Source organism: Epinephelus fuscoguttatus, linkage group LG8 (genome assembly GCF_011397635.1).
Source record: "Epinephelus fuscoguttatus linkage group LG8, E.fuscoguttatus.final_Chr_v1".
NCBI lineage: Eukaryota > Metazoa > Chordata > Actinopteri > Perciformes > Serranidae > Epinephelus > Epinephelus fuscoguttatus.
Window position 1 is genome coordinate 4,415,835 of NC_064759.1, and position 19,604 is coordinate 4,435,438.

At 39.3% G+C, this 19,604-nt stretch overlaps 1 protein-coding gene across 1 annotated transcript in view; it reads right to left on the minus strand.

The window, feature by feature from the left end:
* Positions 1-3,736: 3,736 nt before the first annotated feature.
* zgc:113232 (uncharacterized protein LOC541546 homolog) overlaps positions 3,737-19,604 on the minus strand; it is a 40,542-nt gene continuing 24,674 nt past the window's right edge. Inside the window, exons 17-26 of the mRNA XM_049584881.1 lie at positions 17,363-17,416; positions 11,793-11,864; positions 11,594-11,629; positions 11,278-11,322; positions 11,119-11,151; positions 7,780-7,926; positions 6,696-6,872; positions 6,400-6,490; positions 5,153-5,230; positions 3,737-4,348 (exon numbers count right to left, since the gene is read on the minus strand). Of these exons, the coding sequence (XP_049440838.1) occupies positions 4,143-4,348; positions 5,153-5,230; positions 6,400-6,490; positions 6,696-6,872; positions 7,780-7,926; positions 11,119-11,151; positions 11,278-11,322; positions 11,594-11,629; positions 11,793-11,864; positions 17,363-17,416 (939 nt within the window). The 3' untranslated portion in view covers positions 3,737-4,142. The remainder of the gene's footprint in view (positions 4,349-5,152; positions 5,231-6,399; positions 6,491-6,695; positions 6,873-7,779; positions 7,927-11,118; positions 11,152-11,277; positions 11,323-11,593; positions 11,630-11,792; positions 11,865-17,362; positions 17,417-19,604) is intronic.

A 19,604-nucleotide genomic window follows, 5' to 3' on the forward strand; every position in this document is an offset into this window, starting at 1 on the left:
AGAACCACTTCTGATCTTGTTTCTGAATACAGTGACAGATAATGACGTCTCTGTTCACCGTTTATGTCTGCTCCACAATAGTTTTTAACACAGTTTATGCACTTTTTACAAGCCCAAAATACATATAAGCTATTTCCCCTTTTTGATACTAAACCATGAAGCTAAATCTGTACATGCACTTTCACAACACTACTTTTCTACTATCTACAGTATTACTGTCTCCATCTTTGTGTCTGGTGAACATCTCTCACCAACACTTAAAAATAGTGCAGTATAAAGAAACACATCAATATAATTGTTAGACTTAATTTGACATCTCACAAAGAGGTGAAGTCCAATTCAATAACTGACAGTGACTTTTTGAGTTCTCTCATGCGACTTAATAGTCGCCATAATGGAAACCCTTGTTATAGAGCTGCACAATTACCAAATCTACCAATTAATCAACCTTATGGTCCTCTTTCTCAGCGAAATTTACTCATTAAGGTTTTTAAAAAAGTTCCAAACAAACTTTATCGGACGATCAGTGGTTTCAATACCCGGCTCCTCCAGTTTGAATGTCGAGGTATCCTTGAGCAAGATACTGAACCTCAAATTGCTCCCGATGGCTGGTCCATCGGTGTGTCAGTGTGTTAAAAAAAACACTCAGTAGCAGGTGGCACCATGTATGGTAGCCTCAGCCTCAAATTTAAGGTCTAATGATGCTCCTTCCTGCTTCGTGACCACCTCCGACCTTTTAAAATCAGGTATTAAGCACCCTGTTATGTTTGTTGAAAGGTACGCTGCTGGTGCTGTTCAGGCACTATAATTCATTGATTATTTATAGTCAACAGTGACAGGTCATAATAATAATAATGCTCCCTAAAAAGCATTAACAGACGCACAGTGACCGAACGACTGAAGGACATTTTCTTTAAAGAGCCAAGTAAGAACACAGATCCACATCCTCACTATGCAACTTGTGGAGTGATAATGGTGCTTTTGTTGTTTTTGTTTTATGGATTGAGAACGTTTGTTTGCATTAATCAATGAAGTTGATTTTTTTTCACTTGAAATTTGTTTTTATTTAGGAAATCAGGAAAGTTGTCATAGTCCAAAGTCTGATGTTGGATTGACAAACTATAGGTTTAGTCATTCTGTGTTAATGCTGCTATATGCACTGTGAAACCAGCGCTTTGGGGTTGCATTTTTGATATATGAAAGGCGCTATATAAATAAAGTTTGATTGATTGATTGATTGATAGTACATTTCTGTACTGTATTTCCTTATTTATCATTCATGCATTTGAAATCATAACCTGTGCCAAAACATGATTTTATACCCTGTCTGATTAGAGTTACATGTACTGTGATGTGTCATTTCATACAGTAAGGACTAAAACTCATGTGCAGTTCTTCCTCATGTGTTGCTGCTTTCATGTCTTTTGTTAAAAAACAAACAAAAAAAAACAATAAAGTGTTTTCTTCTTCACAGTCTGTCTCATAATTTATTACAATGATGTGATTCTGACTTGTTATCTGAAAGATAAAGTGGTTTGTGTCTGATGATGACATTTAAATTATATGTAGCAAAGTCATTTTACTACGGGACTATTAACGTTTGTAAACTATATTTTTTTTTCACAATTCATTGTGAGAAGAAATTATTAAATAGTTCCAAAAGCAAAAATATCTTCTGTTACTACTGAGAAGTTTTAGATCTGTTGAACAGATAAAATTCAAGCATTCTTCTTTTTTGTTGATTTTTAAATGCAGTATTTGAGCCCGATTTCGTTCCGATGTTGTCGGCACGATATGCGATTGGTTGCCGTTATAGTTTAACGGCGCCTGATGGCATCAGAAGGAAACAAGGGGGGACAAGGACGAAAGTTAAGGTGGCAAAAGTCCAACCGTGGCGGGTTGGCGGTAGGGTTGGTGAATGGGTCCAACAAACTGACTTTCACCCGAAAGAGTGGTGTTTGCGTCCTGTACGATTCTAAACCCAAACCCTGTTCTTTTTTCCTAAACCCCACCATGTTCGTTTGTTTGTTGAAGGAAGAAAAATGTCAATTCGCAGTGTTGTACCAACGTAGTGCTTTTATTTTGAAAGAGACTGTATGCAAACGTTAAATTTCTTTTGAAAAGGGAAGTGTATTTTGAAAACCGACAATGCATGTAACAGGCAGAACTTGACACGGCGTCCCAGAACGTCAACAACCAACACACTCAGGGTGCCTTGGATGTTGTTTGCGGACATGGAAAGTCCATGACCAAATGTCAATATGTGACGAGGTTGGAGTGAGGATGTGTTGATTGATTGGGATTTTCCCAGCACTGAATTACACGAGGAACACTGCTGCTTTAATATGTACTGATGTCACCTGATACAGAATCAAACTGCTGCACATGTTCCTGTGCAGTTTGTTCTGTTTCTGGTGAACCATCATTATTAAGTACTTCTGGCCTGTTTGTCATGTTTCTGGACATGTATCATTGACTGTGATTTATCATGATTTTTCTTACATCTCCTCTCAGTACTGTTGTCATGTTTTTGAACTAGTATTCGTGAGGTTGAACCCTCAAGTGTTTTTATACACTCTCTTTTAAGTGAACAATATTACTGATGACATGTTTGTATACATATATTACTGGGGGTGATCCTTTGTAAGCCCTATGAAGTTTTCCTGCCTTTGATAAAGGCTGGTCGATATGTCCTGAAAATTATATCACAATATTTTTCTGCTATGTCTCTATACACGATACACATCAATATTTTTAAATATCTTCAAAAGCACTTTCTTAATGCTAAGACTGGGAGACAAAAACAAACATAACAGTATTTCTGACCACATACCCTCTCTGATGCTGTGTGGCTATTGTTGGTTTTTTTCATCACCTGTTTGCAATGCATTTTACACCCTGGTGAAGGCTCTCTGGTCGAAATGCATTGGTTTAGCCATGTATTAATAAAGGAATTGATTTTTTTTTTTTTTTTTTTTTTTTACAACTAACTACATGGAGCTCTAACCCAGTGCAGCACTCCCTATTTTTTCCTCAAAATTCAAGATTGTTAAAAAAAAAAGTATGTATACATTTAGCTTCTATTGGGAAATATTTGGTCAGTATTTGGTATTTATTATAAAAGCTGTTACAATAGCTGACAGCAGATCTCAGTGAAGGATAAATCAAAATCCAGAAATTAATTCATGAGAATAATTTGGGATGTTGGGTTCTGTTATAAATGTCAAACGATGCATTATTTAACAATGTACTTTGGAGTTTATTTTCTCAGATGTTACACAGTTTTTCATATTTATTTAGTCTCAAGGATGAAGTCGTCTTATCAAACATCTTGAAACACAAACAGTAAGATTACTGCTTTACTGTGACAGGCTGATAATCACAGTGACCTGCCATTTAGTTTTACATTTCTGTTTGAATTGTTGAAAATATCCAAGATGAAGGCAGCAGGTCAGAAGTCTGAAACAAAGGTATTTCTGTGATTTATCTTTTCTGGAATATTATTTTTCAGAATTAAAAGTACAACACTTGAACATGTGGCGACTAACACACTAAAGACTCTGATTAAAAAAACATCAGTTTATCTGAAACATATTTCAGAGCACAGTACATGCATGTCAGATACTTTACAAAATATTTACATTTTTTTTATTTATTTTAAATTTCAAAACAACAATTGTGACTTTAGGGAAGCAGAGAAAACAAAAATTAAACCGAGGGAAGGATTCAGCCGGGAATCATTTAGTGTTTTTATCAAATTAAGGAAACATCTCAGATGTAACTGTGTGTGGTTAAAGTTGTAACAGTGTTTGGATCTTTATAAAACCTCTAAAATCTTTGTCCAGCGCAGATGGAAAAGTCTTTTCTGGTTTCATTCCATCTCAGTTCCCATTACTTACCAAACCTGTCCACAGCGGAGCACCCCAGGGCACTACACTTGGTCCTCTGACATTTTAAACGAAGGATAGAATTATTCGCAGCTTTTAAACAAACTCTTGTCATAAATCAAACACATTTTCTGTCCCATTTAAAACCAGTTCTAATGTCAGCTGGAATTCAATGAGACAAACCTTGAAGTTGCCATCAGGTGGATCTCTGACCTTCTATTATCTCACGGTGGTGCTCATTGCTCGTGCTCAGGTTCAGATCTTTGAACTGACCGGTCCTTTCACCAGACCTTGCTCTTTGCGCATCACTGGCGCATGAATGCTGCAGTCCCGTGCCTCACAAAATCCAGGCACACCCGCGATCCCGAGCATACCAGACTGACCAACTGGACCAGGGAAGCCACGGGGACCTCGGGGACCCTCCATGCCATCTTTGGGTTCTGCAGGGTGACCTGGCAAACCTGCGGAGAGGAAATTAAAAAAAGACAGTAAGCCTGTAGAATAACTAGTAGAAAGTCTGAACCCAAACATAATAGAAAATATAAATGTAGGTTGTCGTACAAATTCTTCTTACATCCAAAAGTAAATTCTACTATCTAATAAAATAATTAATAGAAGCTTTATACAAACAAAAGGTTACAAATTTACGTTACTATTATTTATTCAGAAGAAGGACAAAATTCAATATGTGATATTAAACAACTTGTAGACATATTAAAACAGCTTGTTTGCAATAAGGTGACTATTATGACGTGTGAAATTCAAATGGAGGGCAGGAAGTAGGGCTGGATGAATCTGCTGGCAGCAGGTATCGTCAGAAAATTGAAACTCATGTTGGATGTGATCCATACAAACAGAGGAAAGTGATTTTCCCACAACTGAAGCAATTTGCCTGGTGTGGACATGATGATTGTTACAAATGACCTCGTCCTCCAGGCCATGGCGAAATGATGAAAGCATAGAAGTGTTACAGGACTAGAACGATTTTGTATGTGGTTGAGTCCACGACTGAAATGACTGCCATCTTGTTTTTAGCCAAGTGAGTAAACTGTCTTTTATATTTCAACTCTGTACAAGAATGCACCACTGTCACACTAACGTTACTAGGAAAACGTTACACGCAGCGAACATAACGAGATTAAATTAAACCAAACTGAATCATGATACTTGATATAGATCTTGTCTCCAGCAGCTTCTACAGCCTCAGGGGGATACCTTATCTCCGTTATTAAATTATTAGAATATGAAGATGAACAGTGTCGCACCTCTGAGGCCTTGCGGTCCATCGGGGCCCGGCAGACCTTTACCTGGATCACCTGCGAGGCCTTTAGAGCCCTTTTGACCTGTTGAGAAAAACACAGAGAGTTTCTGAGAAAAGGTACAAAACTACAGATCTCCTGTCAGAATAGCTTTAAATTAGTGTGGAACCCAGGAGCTGTCAGCAGTTTACTGATTTATGTGTTCGAATTTCTAATTTTGCTACCTCAGTTTGGCTGTTTTTATCTTTAAAGGTGCTGTATGTAAGAATGTGGCCAAAACGGTTACTGCACTCAAATTCAAAATACTGCCGCGAGTCGTGTCCGCCCCCCCTCCCCTACAGATTCGAGGTTGCTGGACAGCGGCACGCTGGAGACTGATTTGTTTGCCCACGGGCAGCTGCCGTGGGGGGGCTGCGTCGCCGCGTCCTTGATCTTCGGTTTTCCAGCGGGCCGTTCGAGCAAGTCCGGCTTCTCTGCTGCTAACGCTGCTGCCAGGATACAGCTGAGGAGGAGCCGGCTGCTCATGCTCTTATACAGTCTATGCTCATGCTATGTACTGGGACACTGCTAATGCTGCTTGCCGTGCTGCTGTAGCTCAGTCGTAACTGTAACTGATGCTGAGACTCTACTGACTGCGTGACTGGTAGACGGCGGTGGGTGGCGCAACAGGCCAAAACACAAATTCAAAACATAAACATGATTTGCGGACCGCAAAAATGTTTTTTAAATGCTAATATTCTGGCTGTACTACTGTTGTCGGTGAGATCAGTATGTTATATGAACATTATTCCTTAGTCTCTGTGACATATTAGGAGGATTTTATGACTATTTGCTTTAAATTTCTTACATATAGCTCCTTTAATGTTTTAATTTGATTTATTTAATTAATAATAATTTGTGCCCAGAAATATCATCCTGGTCTTGAGGGCAGCAACACACCCTGACCAAAGGATCACTCGTCCACAATCCTCCATCCTAGATGCATATACAGGGGTTGAAAACAGGGGCATTGCACACACACAGGTGTTGTGTTGAAGTCTTTTTACCCCCATCAAATAGTGTTTCCCTCCTGGTAAAAAGATGTTTTCTGAAGCGCCAGCACCAGAAATTCAATCACTTGACTAGAGACCCACCCAAGACCCATCCTCAAGGCCTTTTATTAGTAAATGTGTAGAGTATATATTTAAAGACTGTTGAAGCCACCTTGATTACTGGATATATGAAATTGAAAATAGTATAAAATGTGATGTTACCTCTGTCACCCTGCGCTCCTTTCTGTCCCTCCAGTCCTCTGTCACCTTGAGGTCCTCTAGCTCCTTTTGGTCCGGCTTTTCCTGCCTTGCCCTGAAAGGTGGAGGCAGACTTAGTGTCCAGTTTGTCCCTAATTCAGACGGAGCAGTGAATCACACAGTGACTTATGACATAACAGCGATGAGATCAGGATTCTCTCTTCAGTCTTCTCTGTATGTTTTACTGTAAGATGGAGAAGACTAATACTGATACATTTCAGTTCTGGTGAACTGAACTGTGATGTAGGAGAGAAACTTACAGGTTTGCCTGTAGATCCCATCGGCCCCCGGGCTCCTGGGGGCCCGATGAGTGTCCTGTTGTTGATGGGGCAGCCCTGGGAGCATTTGGCCCGGATTGAGGCGGCGTACTGAGAGATCTGGGCGGTGACCACGCCTCTGCAGAGCTGCAGGACCTGTTCATCAGTCAGACCAGGACCCTGCAGGACACAAACCACTCAGGTTATCGTCTCTAGGTCAAGATGATTTATCTTTTTTAAAATCTGTTGGGTTTTTTTGCTGCCTTTGTGAATCCCATTGTGATGTGGATTTTGAAAAGTGCTCTATAACTAAATATCACCATGAAAAAAAAATTATTATTAATATATTGTTTCACCATAAGATTAGGTTTGAAATGTGGAAAAATATGAAAGTGAATAGAGCCATCTGATGAGTTGTACTTGTAAATTAAGTGGAAACATCTTATGATGCAGTTATTTCCTTCAAAGTAATGTCATTTTCACTTTAATGAGTCACTTCAAACTCCCCAGAATACTTCATTAAAAAATAAAGAATCATACGGACATTTGTGCTGCATTATGTTTATCATTAAAGATGTTGAAGCTTTGTAAAATTATGTTAAAATGTAAGAACTGTTCGGCCTGAAACTGTATTACACATTGCCTAAAACATACTGAGCAATATGACTTTGATCCTCTCATATATCTCAGGATGTTCTTCGATGCGTCGACACTAACTGGTGACTCTAAATTGTCCATAGGTGTGAATGTGAATGTGAATGGTTGTCTGTCTCTATGTGTCAGCCCTGTGATAGTCTGGTGACCTGTCCAGGGTGAACCCTGTCAGCTGAGATAGGCTCCAGCTGCCCTGCGACCCTTAACAGGGTAAGCGGTTATGGAAAATGAATTAATGTTTGTTTATGGTGAAAGATGAGGTCTAATTTTGTAGTTGTCATCTTTTCAAGAGTCTTTTTAGTCTGTTAAAAAACTTCTCTGACTTTGACCATGGTTGTAAAATACAGATGACGTGTGGAATACTGATGAGAATTCATTTTTAAAACTCTGTTTGCAGTCATGTAGATGATGTGTTAAACAAACTATTACTCACAGCGCGACCTGGAGCTCCTTTGGGTCCAGCTCGGCCTTTAACTCCCAGGTCACCAATTGCACCTCGCTCTCCTCTGGTACCTGGGATTCCAGGCGGTCCTTTGGGACCAGGGTTACCATTACGACCGAGTGTGCCTTTTGGACCACGCTGTCAGAAAACAAGAAGTGAAATAAAGGATTTGATTTTTTTATTTGGCCTTTTAAGAGCACAACGACAGGAATATCATGACATAAAACCATCCCAGAGGATCACACTTAAAAGCATTACTAAAAACACTTATTTCCAAAGTGGTCCTCTGTGAAGACAGCAAAACCATACATAAGAACATAATTGCAAAGAAACAAATAGCATCATAAATCTACTCAATCCCCTTTGCAACTCCAAGCACACGATTCAAATTCCCTCCCTCAAGGGTGAACAATCAACCCCATTGCAACTCCTTTTTAATACTTGTTTTAAAAATCACCTTCGTTTGGCTTTATTTAATATGCAGGGGCAGGTTAGGGAGTGAAGGGAGATCCCAGTGTAGATTAGCCTCTTGCTATTCTACCATTAACACAAGGAACACTGCATGACACAGTGGCCTTGTGTTGCAATTATGGTGGCTTCTAACCAGTCAGTTTGATAGTTAAAATATCCTGGGGGTTTGCTCCAGTTTAAAGTGCTCCACAGGCTTCATTTGTCTAAGAGTAGACTTGCCAGGATGTATCCAGATGTGGATCTGACCTGCTCCCAATGCTGTCAGGCTCCAGTCACCCTCTACCATATGTTTTGGGCATGCCCAAAGCTGATACAGTTTTGGTCTTCAATTTCTGACACAATTTCTTATATCTGTGACAAGGAGATAAGCCCTGCTCCTGAAATTGCGTTATTATATATGTGTGTGTGTGTGTGTGTGTGTGTGAGAGTGTGTGTGTGTGTGAGTGTGTGTGTGTGTGTGTGTGTGTGTGTGTGTGTGTGTGTATATATATGTACATTTTCTGTTATGTACGTATATGTTTTATGTGATTATTGTTGCTTTATTTTCATGTATCTTGTGAATGCTGTTTGTGACCTTGATGATTGTATTGTATGTATGTTTGCAGTTTAAAAAGCTAATAAAAATATTTGAATAATAAAATATCCTGGGGCCCTTTGTGAATTATATCAAACATGTGGTTAAGTTTCAGTTGTTAAACTTGATCTTCAATGATCTACTGTGTTACGTGCCGTAGAGTTTGTGGTGTGTGTGTGTGTGGGTGTCTTTGTGTTTGTTACAGGTGCGTGTTGCAGGTGTGTTCCCTGAATGGTGCCTCGCAGCTGGTGCCAATCAGGTGGAGGATAAAGGGAGAGTGGACTGAGGCCGCCGGCTGTCAGTGGACCGCTAGTGCTCCTGGGAACCATCTCACCACCACGTGTTTTAGTGTACCTCCTCGCAGTGTGTTAGTGTAATACCAGTGTGTAGTGATTTTCCGTTTAGTGTCTAAGATCCGGTGTTTTCTGAGTTGTATTGATTGTGCATTGTCGTCCCCCCTTTTGAGTGGACTGTTTTCAGTTTATAGTTAGTTCTTATCATCCTCAGTTTTTGGAGGATTGTTTTGTGTTCATTTTTGTTTAGTTAATAAAATATTTGGCTTACGTAAATCCTACCAGCGCTTCATTTTTCCCTCTCCAGTACGTATTGTTTATTTAATTATTACGGTTACTCCTGAACTTCCTAGACAAGTTGGAACGTAACATACTGTAACATGCTTCCTGTCTACAGGTCTCATACACGTCCTGGGAGAAACACTGAGCATGTATCTGATGACATCATGCTGTGTCACCTGCAATTTGTTTTTAAGCTTTGGGGAAAGCCCACTATACCATGTGGAACAAGCATAGTAGAAGAGGCATTGAGTTAATGAGGCAGCTAAGTTTTTTCACTCTAATATGAAAAAAATCAGGTGTAACAATGTAAAAACTTCAGGTTTTTGATGAGAGAGATTTTAAGATTTTGATCATGTTCAATGGCAATTAATGCCTCTTACTTATTACACTACTACTTACTGTTCACACTATGTAAGAGCCACTTAAGCACATTTTAGATTTGATAAAAATGTCTGTGTTTATATGACATATCATGTAAATTTGTTTTTCTTTTCGTATTCGCAATAAACCTCGTTCATCTTTTCCCTGCCTCACATGAGCACTGTGGATCCTCAGAAAAGGAACATAAACACAAGTCAAAACCGAGACACCTCACAGACTAAGTGGCCTAGGAACTGTGGCATGTTGAAACAGTCACTACACACTATATACAAACTGTTTATACCACAGCACATACAGTTTATATGATCCTGTTCATACTGCACACGTCATAGCTGTAGTTGTTGTGTTTGTTTTTAATATGTATATATCACCATTTCTCTATCACTATTACTCATTCTGTACATTTGTTAATCGTTACAAATGCCTGCATCTGACCAAGAGTCTTAAACTGCAGGACACACTGATGATAAAATGTGAAACATGCCGACCTTAGGCGCTCCTCAAATTGATCTGACAGATCTACATTCCCTAAAAAATGCCCACAGAAAACAAATTAAGATTCTCCCTCCTACACCTCTTTTATTTCCATACTGTACATGTGTGTATATTTAAATGTACTATAAGAAATGTCTTGATAAAATAATTAAAGGGCACTGCAAAGGTGAATTTTATGTGTGGCAGTTTTTCTTCAAAACTTAAGAAACTGTTCAAATATTTCTCAAAATGTGTTTAATTAATTAAATTTCATTAATAACATTGTTAAGCTGAAAGTAGGTGGACACTAGATACTTTTGTTCTGAGTTTGTGTTTGACTCTTTCCTGTTTAAACATGACAGTGTCCCTGAGAAGAAATCACATCCATAAAGAAATGATTTCCCAGTTTGGTGTAGAAGAAATTGACTGGTCTGCACAGAGCTCTGACCATAACGTTTGGGATGAACTGGAACACCGACTGCGAGCCAGACCCAACATGTCCACTTACTTTAGACCATGTAGTGTAAAAAAACACAACAGATATAACACAGAGGATCATGAGGGATTAATAGGCATATTTGGTCATGTGGCATATGTGTTTGTAGAGCATTTTTGTTGACTGTCAGTAAAAAAACAACTGAAAGATTATTTTTAAAGGCTAAAACTCAACTTATTTTATACCTTAAATCTTCTTTTCATAAAGCTATTCATTTTGGATTGAAATTTATTTGACCTTTGTGGTCTGTATTATAGATTATTTTGTAAAACCAGGTGTCGTCTCATTAACTGTTCAGCCGTATTAGATGTGTGTGTATTTCTATGACGTCATGGTAATAAAATAAACAGAGTAAACACCTGTCCTTTGTCTCCACCGTCTCCCACGCTCCCCTGAAAGATGAGAAAAAGAAGGAACAAACTCATCAGTCAGTAAACTCCAGCAGGTGTAGGAAGAGGAAGTGAAATGGAGAGAACAAAATGTGGAACAACAGTTTCATCATCAGACGGTAAAATTACCTTTTGTCCTTTTCCACCTTTAATCCCTTTCTTCCCCGCTGCACCCTGCAGGGAAAACACCCAACCACAACATGTGAAAGAGGAAGTCACAGAAGACATGAAAACAACAACAGCTGATTCCTCGAGTTACATTGTTTTAAACAGTTTGTAAAACAGGTAAATCGAGGCAGGGAAGAAGCCCAGAGACGAAGGGAAACTCCTGTCAGTCTAAACCGGTTCTGCCAGATGGAAATGTAATTTCTTTCTATCTGTCTTCATTAATTCATGGTGGCGCCAAAAGCAGCTGAAACAATCGCTGCCTTTCGATTGTACTCACCTTCTCACCATCGGGTCCTGTTTCACCTTTAGCACCCTGGAAGAAATTCAGGTTACAGTTTAAGTTGTGTTATTTCATTTCAGATGACATGATAATTTATTCCTCTGTTAAAAGAGAAGACCCCGGTGATGTTTGATATTTGATAAAAGATCAGTCTGTATATTATAACCGCTCTGCTGGTAGTTTGTGTTGTACCCACAGTCGGACCCTGCAGGCCCTTCGGTCCTGGTTTCCCCGGTACTCCAGCATCTCCTTGCTCTCCTCCAGGTCCCTGTTAAACAAACAAACACCATTCAGTCGGTTAATGTGATTAATTCATGATGAATACATCAAGTTTATTATGTGCAGATCTTTTTGTTTTGCTGTGTGTGTTGTCTTCGACAGACCCCTGAACACCTTTGAAATAAATGTGCTGCATCTGTCGCATATATGCTGAATATGAATATTGATGTTGCATTGATTAGCTGATCCTTTCCTCTCTGTCTCTGCAGTGTCAAACAAAACCACACTGAAGATTCAATAACATGTATTTTTGAGAAAAAGGAAATTAAGACAAATGAGATTAAGTTCATCTAAGCCCCGATTTCCAGCTCCTCCTGGAGGACCCTGAGGCATTCCCAGGCCAGATGAGATATATAACCTCCAGTGTGTTCTGGGTCTGCCCTGGGGCCTCCTACCAGTGGGACGCACCTGGAACACCTCAAACGGGAGGCACTGAACCACCTCAACTGACCCCTTTCAATGCGAAGAAGCAGCGATTCCACTGCGAGCTCCCTCTGGATATCTGAGCTCCTCACCCTTTCTCCTCACACTGTGTTGTAGCAGGGTTCAAATAACCCAGTAACTGCTGCGTTGGTGGGTTTGTTTCATACTGGTTGTGGGCGCAGTTTGTAGCGGCGTGTCGTGTGGGCTTCAGTCAGAATGTGGCGGGCTGCAGCCATGAATGTCTCATCCTTCTTTGCACAGTCAGCATTCTAACATTGTTCCAAATCAGTCACCACTGGGTATGAAAGAGAGACTGAATAACATCTTCCTTGGCCTCCATGCTGCTTGCGCTTTTGTGAGATCAAATGTTACACACCAGAAAACAAAACAAAAACAGAAAGGCATAGTTGTCTACTCGCAATGGGAATCGAGTCTATCACCTATTTTTAGTGGGTTTTCCCGTATTCAAAAACCTGCATATGCATGCTAATTTTGATTTAAAAAAAGGCTATCAGCTATAATTTGATAAAATTAAAGAAAAATCCACAGGAGGAAGTAAAACACATTTACAGTCTGAAACTACTAACTGGGCAAAACCCTCTTATTTCAACATGTCAAAGTTCCAGAAATTATGAGTCACAGTTTTCCTTGTAGTTTGATGATCACACAGTCTGGAGTTTTATGAGTGTCAGCACTAAAGACTTGATGTGAAATCAAAGCACAAAAAATAGTACTGTACTGTACGTTATATGACTTGGACAAGTTGAACTTGGTCAGAAATTTTTTCTCAGTATGAATCTTTCTTCAGTTTGACTCAGGAAGATTTGACTGTTTCAGCCTCTGAGAAATCTCACTTATACATTTCAGAATTAAAAAGGATCCCTCCCTCCCTAAAGTTTTATTATACTGTATATCATTATGACTTAGTGGTGTGTGCTATTGTTTTTTCCATTCTAATGCTTTTATTAATTGATGGATAAGATTTACAGTTTTTAAATTTGTTCTCTTAATAAATAAACAGTGTCATGGCACAGTGGAGCAGTGGTTAGCATTGTCGCCTCACAGCAATCGGGTTCCTGTTCAAACCCAGGGTGGTGGAGCCCTTCTGTGCGGAGTTTGCATGTTCTCCCTGTGTCAGCGTGGGTTTCCTCCAGGTGCTCCAGCTTCCTCCCACAGTCCAAAGACATGCAGGTTAACTGGTGACTCTAAATTGTCCGCAGGTGTGAATGTGAGTGTGAATGGTTGTCTGTCTCTATGTGTCAGCCCTGTGATAGTCTGGTGACCTGTCCAGGGTGTACCCTGCCTCTCGCCCAGTGTCAGCTGGGATAGGCTCCAGCACACCCTGCGACCCCTAACAGCATAGCGGCTATGGTTAAATGAATAAATAAACAGAAAATGTTGACAGTTTTTTCATATTTAACTGACAAAGATGTTGCAGGTGTAACAGCTGGTTTTGTTTATTGTTGTAATCTGACTCAACAGCGTGTTCTTTGTTTTGTTTTGTTTTTTATTTTTTTTCCGGGGGGATTCCCCTTCTTGTTCCTCATTTTAAATGTCACTGTGTCTCGCCTCACCACATCACTGTCAAAACAACTCGCAGACCTCCTGAGAATTGCACTGTGGGAAATTTCTCAAGATATTAGCTCGAACTGCAGATTGATAACATGATATGATACTCTAAAATTACTTTCAGTTTTAGTCCACAAGAGACTTCTATAGAAACAGATCATATTTTGAGCAGGATTTTCATCGTTGGCTTGTGATTGGCTGATCTGTGTCGCTGCATCAGGCTTTGATTGTTCATGTCTGTGTTTCCAGACTGGACAATATTTGTTAGACTTTCATTGAAATGTGTTTTTACTAATCTATCTCAATTTCTTGGTGTGTTTGATTAAGTTATTATTCTGTTCATAAATGTATGTATTTCTGAATTTATCTGTTTCCTAGTGATTCAGGTTTGGTCTTATTTTGTGTTTTGGTGAAATTGGCTTTTCTGTCTCGTTGTTTGGAGTGCAACACACCCCATCAAAAAATAACTGCAAAATGAATCAAATTTTTATCTCAAATACTGCTAATATATACGCGGGGGGGTGGAACCTGTCCCAGCTTCACTCTGGACAGGTCACCAGACTATCACAGGGCTGACACATAGAGACAGACAACCATTCACACTCACATTCACACCTACGGACAATTTAGAGTCACCAATTAACCTGCATGTCTTTGGACTGTGGGAGGAAGCTGGAGCACCTGGAGGAAACCCACGCTGACACAGAAGGGCTCCTCCACTCTGGTTCAAACCAGGTACCCTCTTGCTATGAGGCAACATTGCTAACCACTGCACAATCATGCTGCCCTATAAATAAGAGACCCCAAACAGATGAGATGCCTTATTTTCTGTAACATTTATATATGCAACTCTGTTAAAATAGAAAAAGGTCATAAAGTTATAAAACAATGGGTTTTTTACACTGTAAGAGTACCCAGGGTCACCTCTCTTAACAATTCTCTTATTTCTGGCTACAAAGTGTTGTCTTGCTATGGTGGTCTGCTCCGTGGGTCCCCACAGTCAGCATGTGGATATATACACACACACATATATATATATATATATATATATATATATATATATATATATATATTGTCCCTTAGTAAAAACTGAATTATAAGATCAATCATCAATCGTACAAATTTTGGAAACTTTGGGAACCCTTCATTCCTTCTTACAGAGACAGTGATTGGCTTGTCCCTGATTGTAAATGGCTGATTGTTTTATCTGCACATGCTTTTTATTTATTTATTTGCTCTCATATCTGTTCTTTTTCTTTCAGTGTAATTTTTTATAAATTGCAGTGTCGTTGCTGATTTGTGGTGGCATCATTCTATTGTGTGGACATGGTTTTTTTTGGTCTCAGGTTTAAGCGCAGGTCTGCTGTTCCAAGACTTATTTTAGCGACATAATCAGTCGTTCTGTGCGTGGCATCTGAGTTTAAATAAGTCTCTCTTTTTGGGAGAGGTCCCTTGAATAAAACAATCAAAGTCTGGGTTATCTGTTTTCCCAGGATGTCGTAATCACAGGGGTAACCACCCTTGTTTCTTTCAGGGAAACCAAACTAATCACTTTGTTTTCAGTTTGGGAGAAGGATGATGTCAACACACACAAGTCAAATCCAAATGTCAGGATCTCCCTAACCTTATCCTAAATTAAAGAGCAGACCACAGATTTAGTATTACACTTGTATAAATAATGTTGTGGGACTTGCCAGAAACTGAAAGATAAAAACAGAAGTAGCTGACCTTTAGTCTTTAGACCATTGTATGGTCAAAAAAATCACCCAAAAATATGTGTGCGTGTTTACTTTGTAGTCTCCAGGTTGAGTGAAGCTCCGTTAGAACTCCTCAGCATGTGTTTTCATCCACCTGTTTTTACGCACATAAAAAACCTGAGTGGAAACGTCAAAAAGGTGACAAATCTTGATATACTGCAAACAGTTTTATGCTTGGTGGAAAAGTTGGTGTACCATTGAAAGGAAAATGTGACTAATAAATGATGACGCACTAAATCAAAAAACACTGCAAGTTTTCTTCATCATCTCTGCAGGCTTCTGTCCGCAGACAGGGCTGTTAGCAAAACTCTTCTTACATATCAGAGCTGTTATATTATATGTGCGAGAGGAAGGGTACACTCTGGACAATCACAGGGCTGACACATAAAGCTCCCTTTTCCATTGCGCAAAAATACAGCATTCACACTTTTGTCAAATCGCTCTGCAGTTGTACAGTTGTAGTAGTTCAATCGGCATTGATGGAAACATAACATCCAGGTGGGCGCACTGATTTTAGCCCCTTGACTAGTGAGATCCAATGACGTGCCACCACAAAATACCGTCTGTTTCCACTCAAGCAGCGCTCAAACATCAGCTCATCATCAGTGAATTAGTCTGCTCCGAGTTTCAAAGACAGACCAAATAAGTAAGAGATATATAAAAATAAGTAAAGACTGTAAAGTTTCATTGGCCTCCATGCTGATTTCTACTGTTTACTAACCTGTTTTCTAGGCCTGTCTGTGCCGTTAAACGTGATTCACCAGGAAAACACACACACACACACACACACACACACACACACACACACACACACACACACACAGAAAGGGTGTTCTCGTCTGCTGCAGAGCCATGTTGCAGCTCTGGTTTACTGGCAATGGGAAAGGAGTCAATTGTCTACTTTAGTGGGTTTTCCCGTGTTTAAAAATATCTGCATACACATGCTACTTTTGGTGGAATATTGGTAATAAAGACAGACAACCATTCACACTCACACCAACGGGCAATTCAGAGTCACTAATTAACTTAACCTGCATGTCTTTGGACTGTGGGAGGAAACTGGAGAACCCCCGAGAAAACCCGAAAACGCGGGCTGAACCCTCTTGCTTTGAGGTGACAGTGCTCATCACTGCACTCTCCTATCCTATAATCTTGTCAACATCTCAGGACAGCTCACATTTATCTCACAACCTCTTAGGGAGGTCTCAACCCCTCTCGTCCCCTTGGCCCTGAAAAGCTGATCATTTCTACCGGTGATCAGGTTTGCAAGAAGGGTGATGTAGATTTGATTCTGACTACCAGAGTGACATATTTCACCAGGAAACTTACAGCAATATGGACGTGATGGTGTAAACTAAAGTAATAATAACAAAGAAAGATGTGACTGATGGTAGGACGTTAAATCACACACAACTGTTGATGGGATCAAACCTCTCAGAGACACAGTTTAGATACAGAGTCTCTCTGATAATTAATTAACGTGAGGCTTACATCTAGAACAACTTACAGGAGGAAGCTGGTTAAGCTGTCTTGCTCAAGGGCACTTTGACAGAATATTGTGGGGATTAAACCTGGTATGTGAACATTTGCCAACCTGCAGCCCGTTTTCGTTCACACACTTTTTGTCTTTCCCAGATTGACTCAGCAAGTGATTCTGATCAGCGTCTTGCTCTTCAATTCTTCAAAACGACACTGGGCTGATACAGAAATCAAACCTGTGACGGTTAGGTTCACTCACCACAGCACCCACTCTTCCCCGAGGTCCTTTTACACCCCGATCTCCCTTATTGCCCTGCAGAGGAAGAACAGACACTGTGACACAATTTGACTCGTCAGAGAAGAAAAATCACAGGTGTTACAAATAACGTTAACGATGTGGCCAGCTTGCACAAAACCAGGACCCTCACACTGAAGCAGTTAAATGGAATTCAGCTATCGTTCATTTTACATTTTTTCTACTGTGACAGGACAAAATGTCTTCTGTAGAAAAGGTGTGTTAAATAAGTAGTGGAATGTTTCTTTAACTGTCAAACTCAATCAGTGGTGCAGGAAAACAGACACGCAGCTCAACATGCAGACAACAATAAGCGTGGGTGTTTTGATATGAGATACTGCTGTGCTGTGCTGCTTTATCTGATATATCAGGTAGCTAAATAATTTCCCATGTCATGATTCATTCAGTAAGACTGTGCACTAACAAAAGGAAAGTATAACAGTAACATGGGTAAAGTCTGGTTAAAGTTCCTGCAAAAATCTCTCCAGGTTGAATCATCAGCAAAAACAATAAGATGCCGAGCTGGAAAATCCAGTAAATTAAAACAGTTCCAAAGTGGATCGAGTGAGGAACAAATTCTTTTGCTGTGTGGATAATGACGAAATGTAATTTCTGAGAAAAGACTATGAAATATTTCGAGCTGACGGGTATAGCATAAGTGTACAGCAGCGTTCAATCATCCGGGGGACTTTCACGCTTCTGTGTTGAAGAGCATCAAGGGTTTTTATTAAAAAATATCTCTTACGTGTAAATCAAACAGTTGGGTCAGTCACTGTAAGCACACTGTGCTGCATGACACACAAGTTTAAGTAAACTAAAAATAAACTAAAACTAATGTATTAAAAAACCTTTTTCTAACAAGACCTTGGTGGTAAAGTTTAAACTGTATTTTATGAAGGCCAAAAAATTAAGACAAGCATCAATAAATCAAATGAGTAAATAAATAAATAAATGTTAAAAGTAATAAATAAATACAGAAATAAAGGCATAAAATAATAATTGCATGCTGAATATAAATAAATTAAATAAATATATTCAGGTGTCCCAGGGAGGTGAAAATGGCAGATCACATTATTGGTCAACGCATCAGGGTGTAGGCTACTTCAGTTAAGGTCTAACACAGGCAGAAATTGTATTGTGTCTTTCTGTTAGGCATTCAAATTAGTCCTCGTCATTTAAGGAGAAGACTAGCGCAGTTACAGCTTCACAGGCGACGGTTAAGTGATCCTGCTCATCGACGGGAAATCACATCATCTGCTATATTTGACGTACATGCCCTTATTTGGATAACACATCGTGGTATTCCCCTCACATAAAGCCTATTGACAGCGTGATGCGCTCTGGCTGCAGATGTATTAAGCATTAATCCGTTCTTGCGGAACATCTACAGAAAGTATTTTGTTAGAGACAAACCATCCATCTGTCTGTCATCTCACCTGTTTGGCCTGCCTTGACCAGCGAATTCAGCAGCTTGTAACAATTCGCCAACAACAGAAACTGAGGCTTATGTCACAACGCTACTTTTTTGATTTCCCATCGATGAACCTGATCACTTAACCGTCGCCTGTGAAGTTGTAACTGCGCTAGTCTTCTCCTTAAATGACGAGGACTAATCTGAATTCCATCTCTAACAGAAAGACACAATGCAATTTCTGCCTGTGTTAGACCTTGATTAAATATACCCTGATGCGTTGATCAATAATGTGATCTGCCATTTTCACCTCCGTGGGATACCAGTGGCAGCTCTTGTAGGCTGAAATCAGGACGATCACATTAACCAGCACGCAATCATGAGACTTGACAATTATCAGGAGAAAACAATCTTTGTTATCTAACGATAACAAATTAATTAAGTCATTATCACGACTTAATTAAGTCGTTATCACGAGATAACAGTCTTTGTTATCTTGAGATAACGAATTAATAAGTCGTTATCTCGAGATAACAGTGCACAAAAAGAAGAATAATACATGGCTGTTCTCGTCTTTCGTAGGATCTCCTACCTCATTAACATATAGAGAGAAATACAGAAATAATAAATGGAATTGTAAAAAAAAAAAAAGAAATATAGAAATATTTTAAGGTATTTATTTATTTATTTATGTCCTGATTACTTGTCAACTTTTATTTATGCATTTATATATTTTTTCATATTTATTTAAACATTTATTAATTTATTTATTTCTGTATTTGTTTATTTATTTGT